General features: G+C 40.8%; 1 protein-coding gene across 3 annotated transcripts in view; it reads right to left on the reverse strand.

Annotated features, from left to right (window-relative positions):
* Positions 1 to 13,251, reverse strand: part of DGKI (diacylglycerol kinase iota) — a 486,267-nt gene that overhangs the window by 73,408 nt on the left and 399,608 nt on the right. For all 3 annotated transcript variants that reach the window (XM_081533024.1, XM_081533025.1, XM_081533023.1), the window contains one exon: positions 10,528 to 10,650. In XM_081533024.1, coding sequence (XP_081389150.1) covers positions 10,528 to 10,650 — 123 coding nt within the window. The remainder of the gene's footprint in view (positions 1 to 10,527; positions 10,651 to 13,251) is intronic.

Below are 13,251 nucleotides of genomic sequence, written 5' to 3' on the forward strand. Positions count from 1 at the left end.
GGGAAAAGGTGAAGTTTGGGGTCTATCTTCTTGATAGGGTGGTTCAGAATTCTAGACTAAAAAGACCAATTTTTAGTGTTTAGGATATCCCTAAATAATTTGCCAGTTGTACAAACTTCTTTAAGGACCGTTTAGGTAGAGTGATGTGAAACTGTCATGGAATATTCAATTATTTGACAGGCATTTCTGGTGATGAGGGCTTCTCTGGTGGCTTAGATGGTAAAGAATTTGCCTGTAATGCAGGAGACCTGGGTTCAATCCCTGGGTCAGAAAGATCTGCTGGAGAAGGAAATGGCAACCCACTCCAGTATTCTTGCCTGGAGAATCCCTTGGACAGAGGAGCCTGGTGGGCTATAGTACGTGGGGTCACAAAGAGTCTGACAGGACTGACAGACTAACACTTTCACTTTTCTGGTGATATAATGATGGAAAGCAGATACTTATCTGATCACGGGCAAAAGATGAAGAAAATAAGCATAGAGCCCCTTAAAAAGCCTCTTTTTTCCTTAGAGGCTTACATTTTCATTAAATCTTTAAATATTCATCCTTTTGACATAAAAATAGAAAAGTGAAATCTAGAGGGAGAAGCCAATTCTTTTTCCTCTTGTTTCCAGAACACTTTATGCATATATCCATTATAACACTTGTCATAGGAAACAATGATAATTGGTTGGTTGAGTATTTCCTCTAAATATATACATACATTTTTCGCCTAGAATATAACTTCTTTAAAGACAATAATTTATCATTTAGTTTTACATCATCAATGCCTAAGTGTGTGTGTATATATACACACACATATATAGCTCCTACCTAGAAGGTGCTGAATATATATTTTCTCAAAAAATAAATGACTAACTGAATGGCTCAACCCATTTTTTAGATTCCAATCAATCCAATGGAATCCATTTAACTTTCAATTCCAAAAATCCAAATCATAAATCATACCAGATACCTTATCATTCAACTTTTGATAACACTGCCTCTTGATAGAGGCAGAAACGCTCTACTGATCATAAACATCCGCCAGTCCTGCCTAGGTCACAGAAACCTGAGCACGTGGATGTCCCGACTGAATGTCTGCCTTTGGGTGGTTCCCTACACTGTCTCCCAGGGTCTTTTATTTTTACCTGTGTGACCTTCACCTTAGCTCTTCCAGGCTCGACTTGGGGACACTAAGAAAGAGTGCATCTCCTTCAGTCAATTTTGGGGGGTTTTGCACAAACCAAAAAATAAAAGACCTAGGAAATACTGCTTTTATTCATAAACTAAATAATATCTTCCCGTCCCTTTACCTGTTTTCCCTTAACCTACTGAATTCAGTGGTAAGTCTGTCCTTTCTCAAAGATAACTTGAAAAGATCATATAAGAGTTTCAACTCAGTGCCTATTTTTTCTTTAATCTCATAGATCCTAAAGTCAGGAAAAGTCTTCCTTAGGACTCAAACAGATTCTGTCCGCTAAAATTTTAGTTAATTACTTCCTTATGAATCTTCTGTCAAAATATAAACTTGTTATGAATTGTTGTGGTACAATTAATGATGACAGCAAATGTGTTTCCAGAAACATGTTATTTTACTAGCACTTTCTTAGACACTGAAAACATTTTTCAAAGAGAAAAACATTTTCAAACATCTTTAAAGACAAATTCATTAAGGTCGTAGCAGTAACAATGTGAGTCAACTATTTCTCATCAATTTATTATACACATTGGTTCATAAAAATTGTTTTTTTACTGTGTTCATAGGATTTCAAGATCCTATATGTGTTGTATAGCCTTCTTTGGAATTGTTGCCTCCCCTAGAGGACTTGTGTAAGCAGACAAAACATACAGACACACACACACACACGGAGTATCTACATATATTATTACCTAAAGTTTCAAAAGAAAATGGGTAAAGGAAATAGCTGAAAACAAGAGAGGGATGAAGCTATTACAGACAGACATACATATGTCTGTCTATCTATCTATGATTTCCAAATCCTGAGTCAACCAGTCACGGACCATGTACTATGTTCACAATCCATAGTTGGTTGAATCTGAGATGCTGATCTGCAAATAGAGAGAGCTGACTGTGGGACTCAAGGATCCATTTGATTTTGGTCCTAAAACCAATTCCCTGCAGATACCAACAGGTGATTCTATAAATCTTTCTTTAAAAATTGTATGTAAAATGGAATTTTAATATAAATGTAATCAATTCCAGTAAGAGCAGAAATCTAATTCATTCTACGTGTTCATTCTGTTTGCACTCCCTGAAGTGGGATAGAGGTTGATGCATCTTAAAACTCTGAGATGGAGCCTTGCTCCTCTCCCTGGGGGGAGAAGAGGCAGGAGGGGTCAATTAGAGTTTAGAGGGAAAAGAGTCACCAGAGCAGGAGGAAGAATGAGTTGGGGAAGCACTGGAGTTGCATTTTTGTCTGCCTCTTATATTTTAATCTTCTTAGAATTTTGTTTGTTTTGAAAGAACCAATTTTTAGAATTTTTATTATTGGTTAATCATTTATTTTGTCTGTTTTGTTCTCCTTGTCACTGATTTCTATCTCTATTATTTCTCTTCCCTCTTATTTCTTTGTCCTCTACTCTGGGACTCTTTCTCCAGTTTATCAAATTGAATGCTTTATTTGTATGCAATCATTTTTCTCTTGATAAACGATTTATAGTCATAAATCATGCTGTGAATACCACTTCTACCATTTACTGCAAATTCTGACAAACAGTATTTTCGGTTCCAAGAATTTAAAATTTCCCTTTTCATTTCTTTACAGAGTGGGTTATTTAACATGGTGAACAAGATGTTAAAATTGAACTTTTACTATGTCCAAGTTGACTGGGACTTTAAAGCTGAAAGCAAGAGATGCCAATTGTGCCTTGAATATTATGATAACTCTTCAGGTTCCTTCACATACTGCTTCTTACAAGTTCCCAAAGAGAAAGTAAATTGTGCAATATTGAGCAAAGCTGAATCTGTATAGCTACCCCGCAATAGACACACACTGCAGAATGTTCACTGTATTTTTAAATAGTAAAATATTAGAAACCAATATTTAAATGGAGGAATAAATTCTGGCATATTTGTATAACACAATATTCTATACCAAATAAAATGACTTAAAATGTACATATATCACATACAGAGCAGAACCCTATGAGGCCTTCCCAGGACAGGCCCCCCTCCTCCATATCCTCTGCTGTAGCTCCTCTGAAGTAACTAGATAACAGTATCTGATAAATATTTCCAGAGATTTTCAGATGCTAAAACTACCACTAAATGGATGAAATTAACAACTTGATGATCATGAGGGTGTAGCCTTTAGACTTTCTGGTGCCTAAGAATCAATCATCATCAACCAGAGAACTCTGCTCGAGCTGATCACATACCTTGTGGACCACCCCCCGCCCACCTTGCCTTTAAAAATGCTCTGGTGAAACTGCTCCATTAGTTTGGAGGGCACGAGCTACCCATTCTCCTTGCTTGGCCCTGAAATAAACTTGTACTCTTGCCTGGAAAATCCCATGGACGGAGAAGCCTGGTAGGCTACAGTCCATGGGGTCGCTAAGAGTTGGACACGACTGAGCGAATGAGCGACTTCGCTTTTCCCTTTCATGTACTGGAGAAGGAAATGGCAACCCACTCCAGTATTCTTGCCTGGAGAATCCCAGGGACGGCGGAGCCTGGTGGGCTGCCGTCTATGGGGTCGCACAGAGTCGGACACGACTGAAGCGACTTAGCAGCAGCAGCAGCAGCTCCAAACTGATGTTTCAGTTTTTTTGGCCTCACTGTGCATTGGGCACACAAACTTGCATTCGGTATCATCAATATGAGTAACTTTTAAAAATTCAATGTTGTATGAAGTGGCAAGCTCTTAAAGTGTATGCACTGTTCATTATAGGTAATGATAAAAAGACAACACAAAACCAAAAAAGCCCCGTAAAACAATATATATTTTATGATATGGTACTATGCTATGGATAGAAAGACTTAATGCAAGTAATAACATAAAACAATAACATATTTCAGCATTGTTGGCACATTAGTATTTTTCATATAATGTTTGTATCTATTTAGACTGGAGCATATTTAATATATATTCAATAATGTTTAAATAAAAGCTTATCTCTAATTTTTGTTTCAGTCTGTTTTTTAAGGGAAAAAATGCTTTACAATTAATTCTTAACTATATTTACTTGTGGGTAAACTTGCAGCTGTGCATATTTAATGAGCATACGTAGCCTTCCTAGACTATAGAATTTTTCACTTTACAAATGCTAAAAAAGATAGATACCAAAGTAAATCCTTTTGGGGCCTTGGGGCTGTGGGCACCCTGCCTTTGCACTGGCCCTTCAGGAAGACAATGTGGTATGGAGGAAAAGCATGGGGTCAGAAGTCAAGAAGACCTCATTTGAACAGCAATCTCCACACTTGTTATCTTGAGTGACTTAAGATGAATATTTTAAACTCTCTGAGCTTTCAGTTTACTCATCTGTTAAGCAATGTGAAATTTAAAAGTTGTTGAAACAGTTAAGGATAATTTAAAAAAGCACACAGGAAGTATCAATACTAGCTATTACTGACCTCATGATATATAAAATATACATATTGTTACGGAATAACTACAATTATATCTATTTATATCAGATGATCTCTTAAGTAAATAAAGAGATGTTCTTTCTAAGAAATTAATGAACACACGTACATGTTTTCCAAATTAATAGACAATTTGGGTAAGTTAAAGTACTTCCCTGGTGGCTCAGACGGTAAAGCGTCTGCCTGTAATGCAGGAGACTGGGGTTTGATCACTGGGTGGGGAAGATTCCATGCAGAAGGAAATGGCAACCCACTCCAGTACTCTTGCTTGGAAAATTCCATGGATGGAAGAGCCTGGTAGGCTACAGTCTATGGGGCCGCAAAGAGTCGGACACGACTGAGCGACTTCACTCTCTCTCTCTCTCAAAGTACTTAAATGATTTAAAGCAACCATTTTATTTTGTTAATACATTCTGTGAGTCAGAGATCTGAACTGAGTCCAGTGAAGACAACTTGTCTCTGTTACACAGTATCTGGAAATTGAGCTGGAAAGACTGGAAGCGACAGGTTCCAAAGCTGTTTCGTTTTCTAATTCACTTGAGAGGAGAAAAAAAAATATAAAAGGGCCAGCTGCTCCAGTGCACTTAAGATCTCAGTGTGTGAGCTGTTGCTTCATTTGTGTCCAACTTTGCAACCCCATGGACTGTAGCCCTCCAGGCTCCTCTGTCCATGGGATTCTCAAGGCAAGGATACTGGAGTGGGCTGCCATTTCCATCTCCAGCCGATCTTTCCAACCCAGGGATCGAACCACGTCTCATGTCTCCTGCATTGGCAGGCAGGGTCTTTACCACTAGTGCCACCTGGGAAGACCATTTAAGAATTAAGTTGTATAAACAGCCAGGAAAACAAGTAGCTGCCAACTGAAGATCAATAAAATAGTGAAAAGAAATTTCTAAAAGGATAATAAACCTAAATAAAAAAGAGTTGATTTTAAGAACATGGCTCTTACACAAAGTGGTACATTTACTTGTGATTCTTGGAAAGAATATTTACTGTCTTAGAAATAATCTCACACATCATGATATGTATTGACACACCAACATACTATACACAGAAAAACAGGGTATAGGAAACTAGATTGAGATAATTCTCCACTTTTTGGAAACAGCCTGTATATAAGGATAACCAAAACACGCATCTGGTTTGTCTAGGTTTAATTTCTATTCTATGACTAATTAAAACTAATTTTCGAATAAATCTGCCTGAAGCTAGATGGCCATTTTTTAGCTGTTAGTGGGTGGCTGACTCAGCCTGGTTAACAAACCTTAATTCCATATACAAAAAAATGAAAAAACACCTTGAATTGTAAGCAATCAAAATGCTACCAGAAACTAACAACATGGTTTAATTAAAAAGGAAAATCCATAGAAATTCACTTTTTCCTTTCCATTCTTCACACAATAGAATAAGAGGCAGTACAGAGAAGCAATTAAAATGAAGTCACCTTTGGCCCTTGCAGTGTCTGAATAAAAACTTTACCACCAAAATAATTAGCTTCTGATTTCTCATTTTCCTCCCCTTTGTCATACTGAAATTGCTTCTGGTCTTATAAACAATGCATTGTCCTGCCTCTTCAGTTAACCTTAGGCTTCTGAGAATCTCAATAACCTTATTATTTTATAAAAAAGGTAGGACTGCATAGTTACAATGCCACTGTCCCCATTCGATTAGGACCTTGAATAGGCCTGGAAATTAGCCTGATCTCCTGAATTACAATGAACTTTTGTATAATATCTGAGATAATGTTGTTAGGGGAAACCACTGACCAAAATCACCCACCCTCGCCAGGGTACCACAGTCACTATTTGCTTGAGTAATCTTACAACAGCAAGTCCTGGTTAGGAACATGGAATTAACAAGCCACCACCAACTGAAAGCTCAAAAGGAGAGAGAAGACATCAGACCATATGTCCTACCATCCTCCCAGAATCCTTATCGCGGGAATCCATCTTGGATGAACGATGTGCAAGCCACCAGGAAGGATTCTGAGTCAGAATGACTGGCCAGTTCAGTTCAGTTCAGTTGCTCAGTCGTGTCTGACTCTTTGCGACACCATGAATTGCAGCACGCCAGGTCTCCCTGTCCATCACCAACTCCCGGAGTCTACCCAAACCCATGTCCATTGAGTCGGTGATGCCATCCAACCATCTCATCCTCTGTCGTCCTCTTCTCCTCCCGCTCCCAATCCTACCCAGCATTAGGGTCTTTTCCAATGAGTCAACCCTTCGCATGAGGTGGCCAAAGTATTGGAGCTTCAGCTTCAACATCAGTCCTTCCAATGAACACCCAGGACTGATCTCCTTTAAGATGGACTGGTTGGATCTCCTTGCAGTCCAAGGGACTCTCAAGAGTCTTCTCCAACACCACAGCTCAAAAGCATCAATTCTGCGGCACTCAGCTTTCTTCACCGTCCAACTCTCACATCCATACATGACCACTGGAAAAACCATAGCCTTGACTAGACAGACTTTTGTTGGCAAAGTAATGTCTCTGCTTTTAAATATGCTATCTAGGTTGCTGATAACCTTCCTTCCAAGGAGTAAGCGTCTTTTAATTTCATGGCTGCAATCACCATCTGCAGTGACTTTGGAGCCCCAAAAAATAAAGTCTGACACTGTTTCCACTGTTTCCCCATCTATTTCCCATGAAGTGATGGGACCAGATGCCATGATCTTAGTTTTCTGAATGTTGAGCTTTAAGCCAACTTTTTCACTCTCCTCTTTCACTTTCATCAAGAGGCTCTTTAGTTCTTCTTCACTTTCTATCATAAGGGTGGTGTCATCTGCATATATGAGGTTATTGATATTTCTCCCGGCAATCTTGATTCCAGCTTGTGTTTCTTCCAGCCCAGCGTTTCTCACTATGTACTCTGCATATAAGTTAAATAAGCAGGGTGACAATATACAGCCTTGACGTACTCCTTTTCCTATTTGGAACCAGTCTGTTTTTCCATGTCCAGTTCTAACTGTTGCTTCCTGACTTGCATACAGGTTTCTCAAGAGACAGGTCAGATGGTCTGGTATGCCCATCTCTTTCAGAATTTTCCACAGTTTATTGTGATCCACACAGTCAAAGGCTTTGGCATAGTCAATTAAGCAGAAATAGATGTTTTTCTAGAACTCTCTTGCTTTTTTGATGATCTAGCGGATGTTGGCAATTTGATCTCTGGTTCCTCTGCCTTTTCTAAAACCAGCTTGAACACCTGGAAGTTCACGGTTCACATATTGCTGAAGCCTGGCTTGGAGAATTTTGAGCATTACTTTACTAGCATGTGAGATGAGTGCAATTGTGCAGTAGTTTGAGCATTCTTTGGCATTGCCTTTCTTTGGGATTGGAATGAAAACTGACCTTTTCCAGTCCTGTGGCCACTGCTGAGTTTTCCAGATTTGCTGGCATATCAAGTGCAGCACTTTCACAGCATCACCTTTCAGGATTTGAAATAGCTCAACTGGAATTCCATCACCTCCACTAGCTTTGTTCGTAGTGATGCTTTCTAAGGCCCACTTGACTTCACATTCCAGGATGTCTGGCTCTAGGTGAGTGATCACACCATCGTGATTATCTCGGTCGTGAAGATCTTTTTTGTACAGTTCTTCTGTGTATTCTTGTCACCTCGTCTTAATATCTTCTGCTTCTGTTAGGTCCATACCATTTCTGTCCTTTATCGAGCCCATCTTTGCATGAAATGTTCCCTTGGTATCTCTAATTTTCTTGAAGAGATCTCTAGTCTTTCCCATTCTGTTGTTTTCCTCTATTTCTTTGCACTGATCGCTGAGGAAGGCTTTCTTATCTCTCCTTGCTATTCTTTGGAACTCGGCATTCAGATGGGAATATCTTTTCTTTTCTCCTTTGCTTTTCGCTTCTCTTCTTTTCCCAGCTATTTGTAAGGCCTCCTCAGACAGCCATTTTGCTTTTTTGCATTTCTTTTCCATAGGGATTTTCTTGATCCCTGTCTCCTGTACAATGTCACGAACCTCTGTCCATAGTTCCTCAGGCACTCTGTCTATCAGATCTAGTCCCTTAAATCTATCTGTCACTTCTTCTGTATACTCATAAGGGATTTGATCTAGGTCATACCTGAATGGACTAGTGGTTTTCCCTACTTTCTTCAATTTAAGTCTGAATTTGGCAATAAGCAGTTCATGATCTGAGCCACTGTCTGCTCCCAGTCTTGTTTTTGCTGACTGTATAGAGCTTCTCCATCTTTGGCTGCAAAGAACATAATCAGTCTGATTTCAGTGTTGACCATCTGGTGATGTCCATGTGTAGAGCCTTCTCTTGTGTTGTTGGAAGAGGGTGTTTGCTATGACCAGTGTGTTCTCTTGGCAAAACTCTATTAGCCTTTGCCCTGCTTCATTCTGTACTCCAAGGCCAAATTTGACTGGCCAGAGGCAACCCCAAAACTAGTCCCATCACCACAAAACCTGAGACTGAGAGCCACGTGGCACAGCAGTCCTCCTGGGTTCCCTTACACTGTTGCTCTCTGCCTGGGCACCCCTTCCCACTCGAGTTTCTTGCTTTGTCAACATGTATGAGTCTTTGGATAAATCATTTCCAAGTGTTAGACAAGAGCCAACTCTTGGTCGCTGAAAGGAGTTCCCCTCCCTGCAACAGGGTGTCTGGCCTGGAGTCAAATCAGTTCAATTCAGTTGCTCAGTCGTGTCCAGCTCTTTGCGACCCCATGGACTGCAGCACACCAGGCCTCCCTGTCCATCACCAACTCCCAGAGTTTACTCAAACTCATGTCCATTGAGTTGGTGATGCCATCCAACCACCTCATCCTCTGTTGTCCCCTTCTCCTCCTGCCTTCAATCTTTCCTAACATCAGGGTCTTTTCAAATGAGCCAGTTCTTCACGTCCAGTGGCCAAAGTATAGGAGTTTCAGTTTCAGCATCATTTCTTCCAAGTCTTCTCCAACACCACAGTTCAAAAGCATCAATTCTTTGGTGCTCAACTTACTTTATAGTCCAACTCTCACATCCATACAGGTCTAGTGGAAAAACTATAGCTTTTACTAGATGGAACTTTGTTGGTAAAGTAATGTCTCTGCTTTTTAATATGCTGTTTAGGTTGGTCATAACTTTTTGTCCAAGGAGCAAGTGTCTTTTAATTTCATGGCTGCAGTCACCATCTGCAGTAATTTTGGAGCCCAAAATAATAAAGTCTGTCACTGTTTCCCCATCTATTTGCCATGAAGTGATGGGACCAGATGTCATGGTCTTAGCATAAATAAATGGGTACAAATGATTCTGTTTGTGACCACAAGGTGCACCCTGAACCTGTCCTGCAAAGAGGGGTGACAGGAGGGAGGATTCACAGGGCATGAGGATGCCAACACTGTTGCAAAACCCAATTCCCATCCCTCAGATGAAAACACACCCACTTTTCTGACCTATAAACAAACACTTCATCAATTACCCAGAGAGACTAAAACGCAGCACTCACAGCACTGCAGGCGAGCCGCCGAAATCGCCTGGCCATATTACACAGCACAGCCAGAGGCTCAGGACTGGAGAGGCACGAAGCTGACCACTAACAGTCCATCACAACGTTCACACAAATAAAACACTGTACGTCATTTCCAGACTATTCACATCACACTCAGGCACATCCTCACAATATGGCAAACACAGAGGCATCTGGTAAACCCTGGGATCGCTTTCAGGGAAGTGAACACTGCTGAGGTTCAACGTAGTGACAGGTCCATGTGCAAGGTCTCACTGAGGCTCAGGAGCACAAGAAATAGAAAGTGAGGCTTCATCGGAGCTTGACGTGGGTAAAAGGGTGCATGGTGAAGAAAATGTCAAACCACAGGGTGATACAATCAGGAGAGAGCTAAAGCACCACTGAGAAGAGAATCCTTCACTTCAGGGAGTGTCCCACGGAATCCCCTCCCAGCAACCCGGTGACACACAGGACAAGAGAGAGAATGCTCTTACTGTAGCACTCGGGAGTGGCTGAAATCTTTCAGATCTGAGTCTTCATAATGCGGGCTTATCATCCCCAGCCCACTGTCACTCAGCATGCGTTTCCGGAGAGCAGGATTCCACCAGTCTGTCATTCTGGGAGAAAGAAGGACACCAGACACTCAAAGTCAGGCATGGGACTTAGTCTGCCCTTCTCAGGATGAGTTTTGTCTCCAAACGAGAGGAGAGCAATTAATCTTTATGGAGTATTTATAAGCAATTCACGTTTACTTGGGCTTCCCAAGTGGCATTTAGTGGTAAAGAATCCATCTGCAAGCAGGTGACACAGATTCGATCCCTGGGTTGGGAAGATCCCCTGGAGAAGGAAATGGCAACCCACTCCAGTATCCTTCCCTGGAGAATCCCAAGGACAGAGGAGCCTTGCGGGCTGTAGCCCATGGAGTCACAAAGAATCGGACATGACTAAAGCCACTTGGCACATTTTTTAGTTCATTTAATTTTTTCAACCGTCAGGCTCTCTTTGGACGCTGCTGACCTCTTTATAGATGAGAAAACAGAATTTTGAGATTAAGTAATTTTAAATATGACACAGATAAGAATGGCAGGGGACTTTCCTGGTGGTCCAGTGGTTAAAACTTCACCTTCCAATGCAGGGTTGCAGGTTCAGTTCCTGTTTGGGGAGCTAAGACCCCATACGCCTTGCAGCCAAAGAAAAAACATAAAAAAAAAAAAAAAACACAAAAAGTCATATTGTAACAAATCCAATGAAGACTTTATAACAAATGGCCCATGTGAAAAAAAAAGTAATGGTGACTGATGTCTTATAGAAACGTAGGCCATTCTCTTTCATCATATCCCTGTTCCTAGTTTATTTCCATAGGGGGCAACAAAAAAGAAATAAGAAAACAACTGATTCAGGTTCTTGTGGATTTGCAGGCTACTTTATCTTTGGAACCAGAGCTAATAGCAAATGACTGGGAGGACAAAGCCAAGGGAGAGCTTGGCCGAATAGGCTCAGACTTCATCAGACCGAACACTACAAATCAGATCACGTCGAGGGGAGAACATGTAGACTCCAGCAGAACCACAACTGACAGGTGTGACATCACACACGGCCTTCCCCACTACCTTCCGGGGCTCCCAGGGTTATATCAGGCTGTCCTTTGCACCAGTCGGCTGTCCCTTCACAGCTCTGGTATTACTAGCTCTGGCTCCTAAACACAGCCATCTATCTGTTCCAGCCACCACTTCTATCTTTTCCTGGCTCCCCAGAGACTCGGTATGTACCCCTGGTTATCAGCTGGCCTGGTAGAGTGGGAGATACCCAGAAATAGCAGCCACGGTCAAATTAGTGAACAGGGGTGAACAGGCATGAGGGTTTTACCTCAAGGGCACATGCCTGTTAACACTGTACAAGTATGTGTACACATTTGCACATGCCATTTGAGTCCCTCTGTGTCTACTTCCTGGGGAAATCCTTACTTTAACTATTTACCTTCTATGTACCAGTAAATCACTAAAGTAAACCATTAAACTTCACAAGGGCAAAGGTTTTTGTGTTTTCACTTGTGCACTGCTGTTTCTCAAGTGCTTATGCTAGTACCTGCCACACAGAAAACTCTCTAAAGAAATATTTTTGAATTTTTAAAATAATCTAGAAATATTAATATGTTGGTGGTTCAATATGGCGGTTAAAACATGCATGGGCTTTAGCCTTAGAAAACCTGAGAATAAATCTCAATTTTTTTCCCTTTACTTTCTGCGCAATAGTGGCCAAGTTACAAAAACTCTCTAAACCTCATTTTGCTTACATGGATTTAAGATAGTAATAGTACCAAATTTGCAGGGTCATTGGGAAATGATGATGATTCCGATACTATAATATTTAATGAGTGTCTACCAAGTGCCACAGAGAGCCTTAATTTTACATGTATCAATTCATTTGCTTATTTTAAAATTAACTTATCTATTTGACTGCTTTGTGTCTTAGTTGCAGTGCACAGGCTTAGTTGCTCTGTGGCATGTGGATCTTCGTTCCTTGACCAGGGATCGAACCTATATTGTCTGCATTGCAAAGCAGATTCTTAACCACTGGGCCACCAGGGAAATCTCTCAATTCATTTAATTTTAAAAGAATTTTATGAGTAGGTATTAGCATTTCCATCTTACTGATGAGGAAATAAGCATAGAGCACATAATAGTAGGGATATAAAATAGGCATTTAGCATAGTATGTGGCTCTTAATAAGTTCTTGATATTTCATAGTTATTGTTATATGAGATATACATATATATTATCAGGCTGCCTGGATACAGGAAAAAAAGGAGAAGGATTAGGAAGAGGAGGAGGAGAAGAAGGAGGAGGGAAAAAAAGGTCAAATCACCTGTGTCATCTTTCAGTGTGATAACCTAGGCATTCCAGACGTACATGGGCTGTGTGCTGTGGGAAGTCACTTCAGTTTTGTCTGACTCTTTGCGACCCCATGGACTATAGCCCACCAGGTTCTTCTGACCACATGATTCCCCAGGAGTGGGTTGCCATGCCCTCCTCCAGGGGATCTCCCCAACCCAGGGATGGAACTCAGATGTCCTAAGTCTCCTGCATGGGCAGACAGGTTCTTTACCACTAGCGTCTCCAGACGTATATGCACAGACACAAATACTAGAGCCTTGTAATTTGGTAGGAAGTGTTGGTGTGGTGGGTAAAGACGGCTCAGACATGATACAGATCTGAGTG

This window comes from Giraffa tippelskirchi, chromosome 10 (genome assembly GCF_054371585.1).
Source record: "Giraffa tippelskirchi isolate mGirTip1 chromosome 10, T2T-mGirTip1v1.2.pri, whole genome shotgun sequence".
In the NCBI taxonomy this organism is placed as follows: domain Eukaryota; kingdom Metazoa; phylum Chordata; class Mammalia; order Artiodactyla; family Giraffidae; genus Giraffa; species Giraffa tippelskirchi.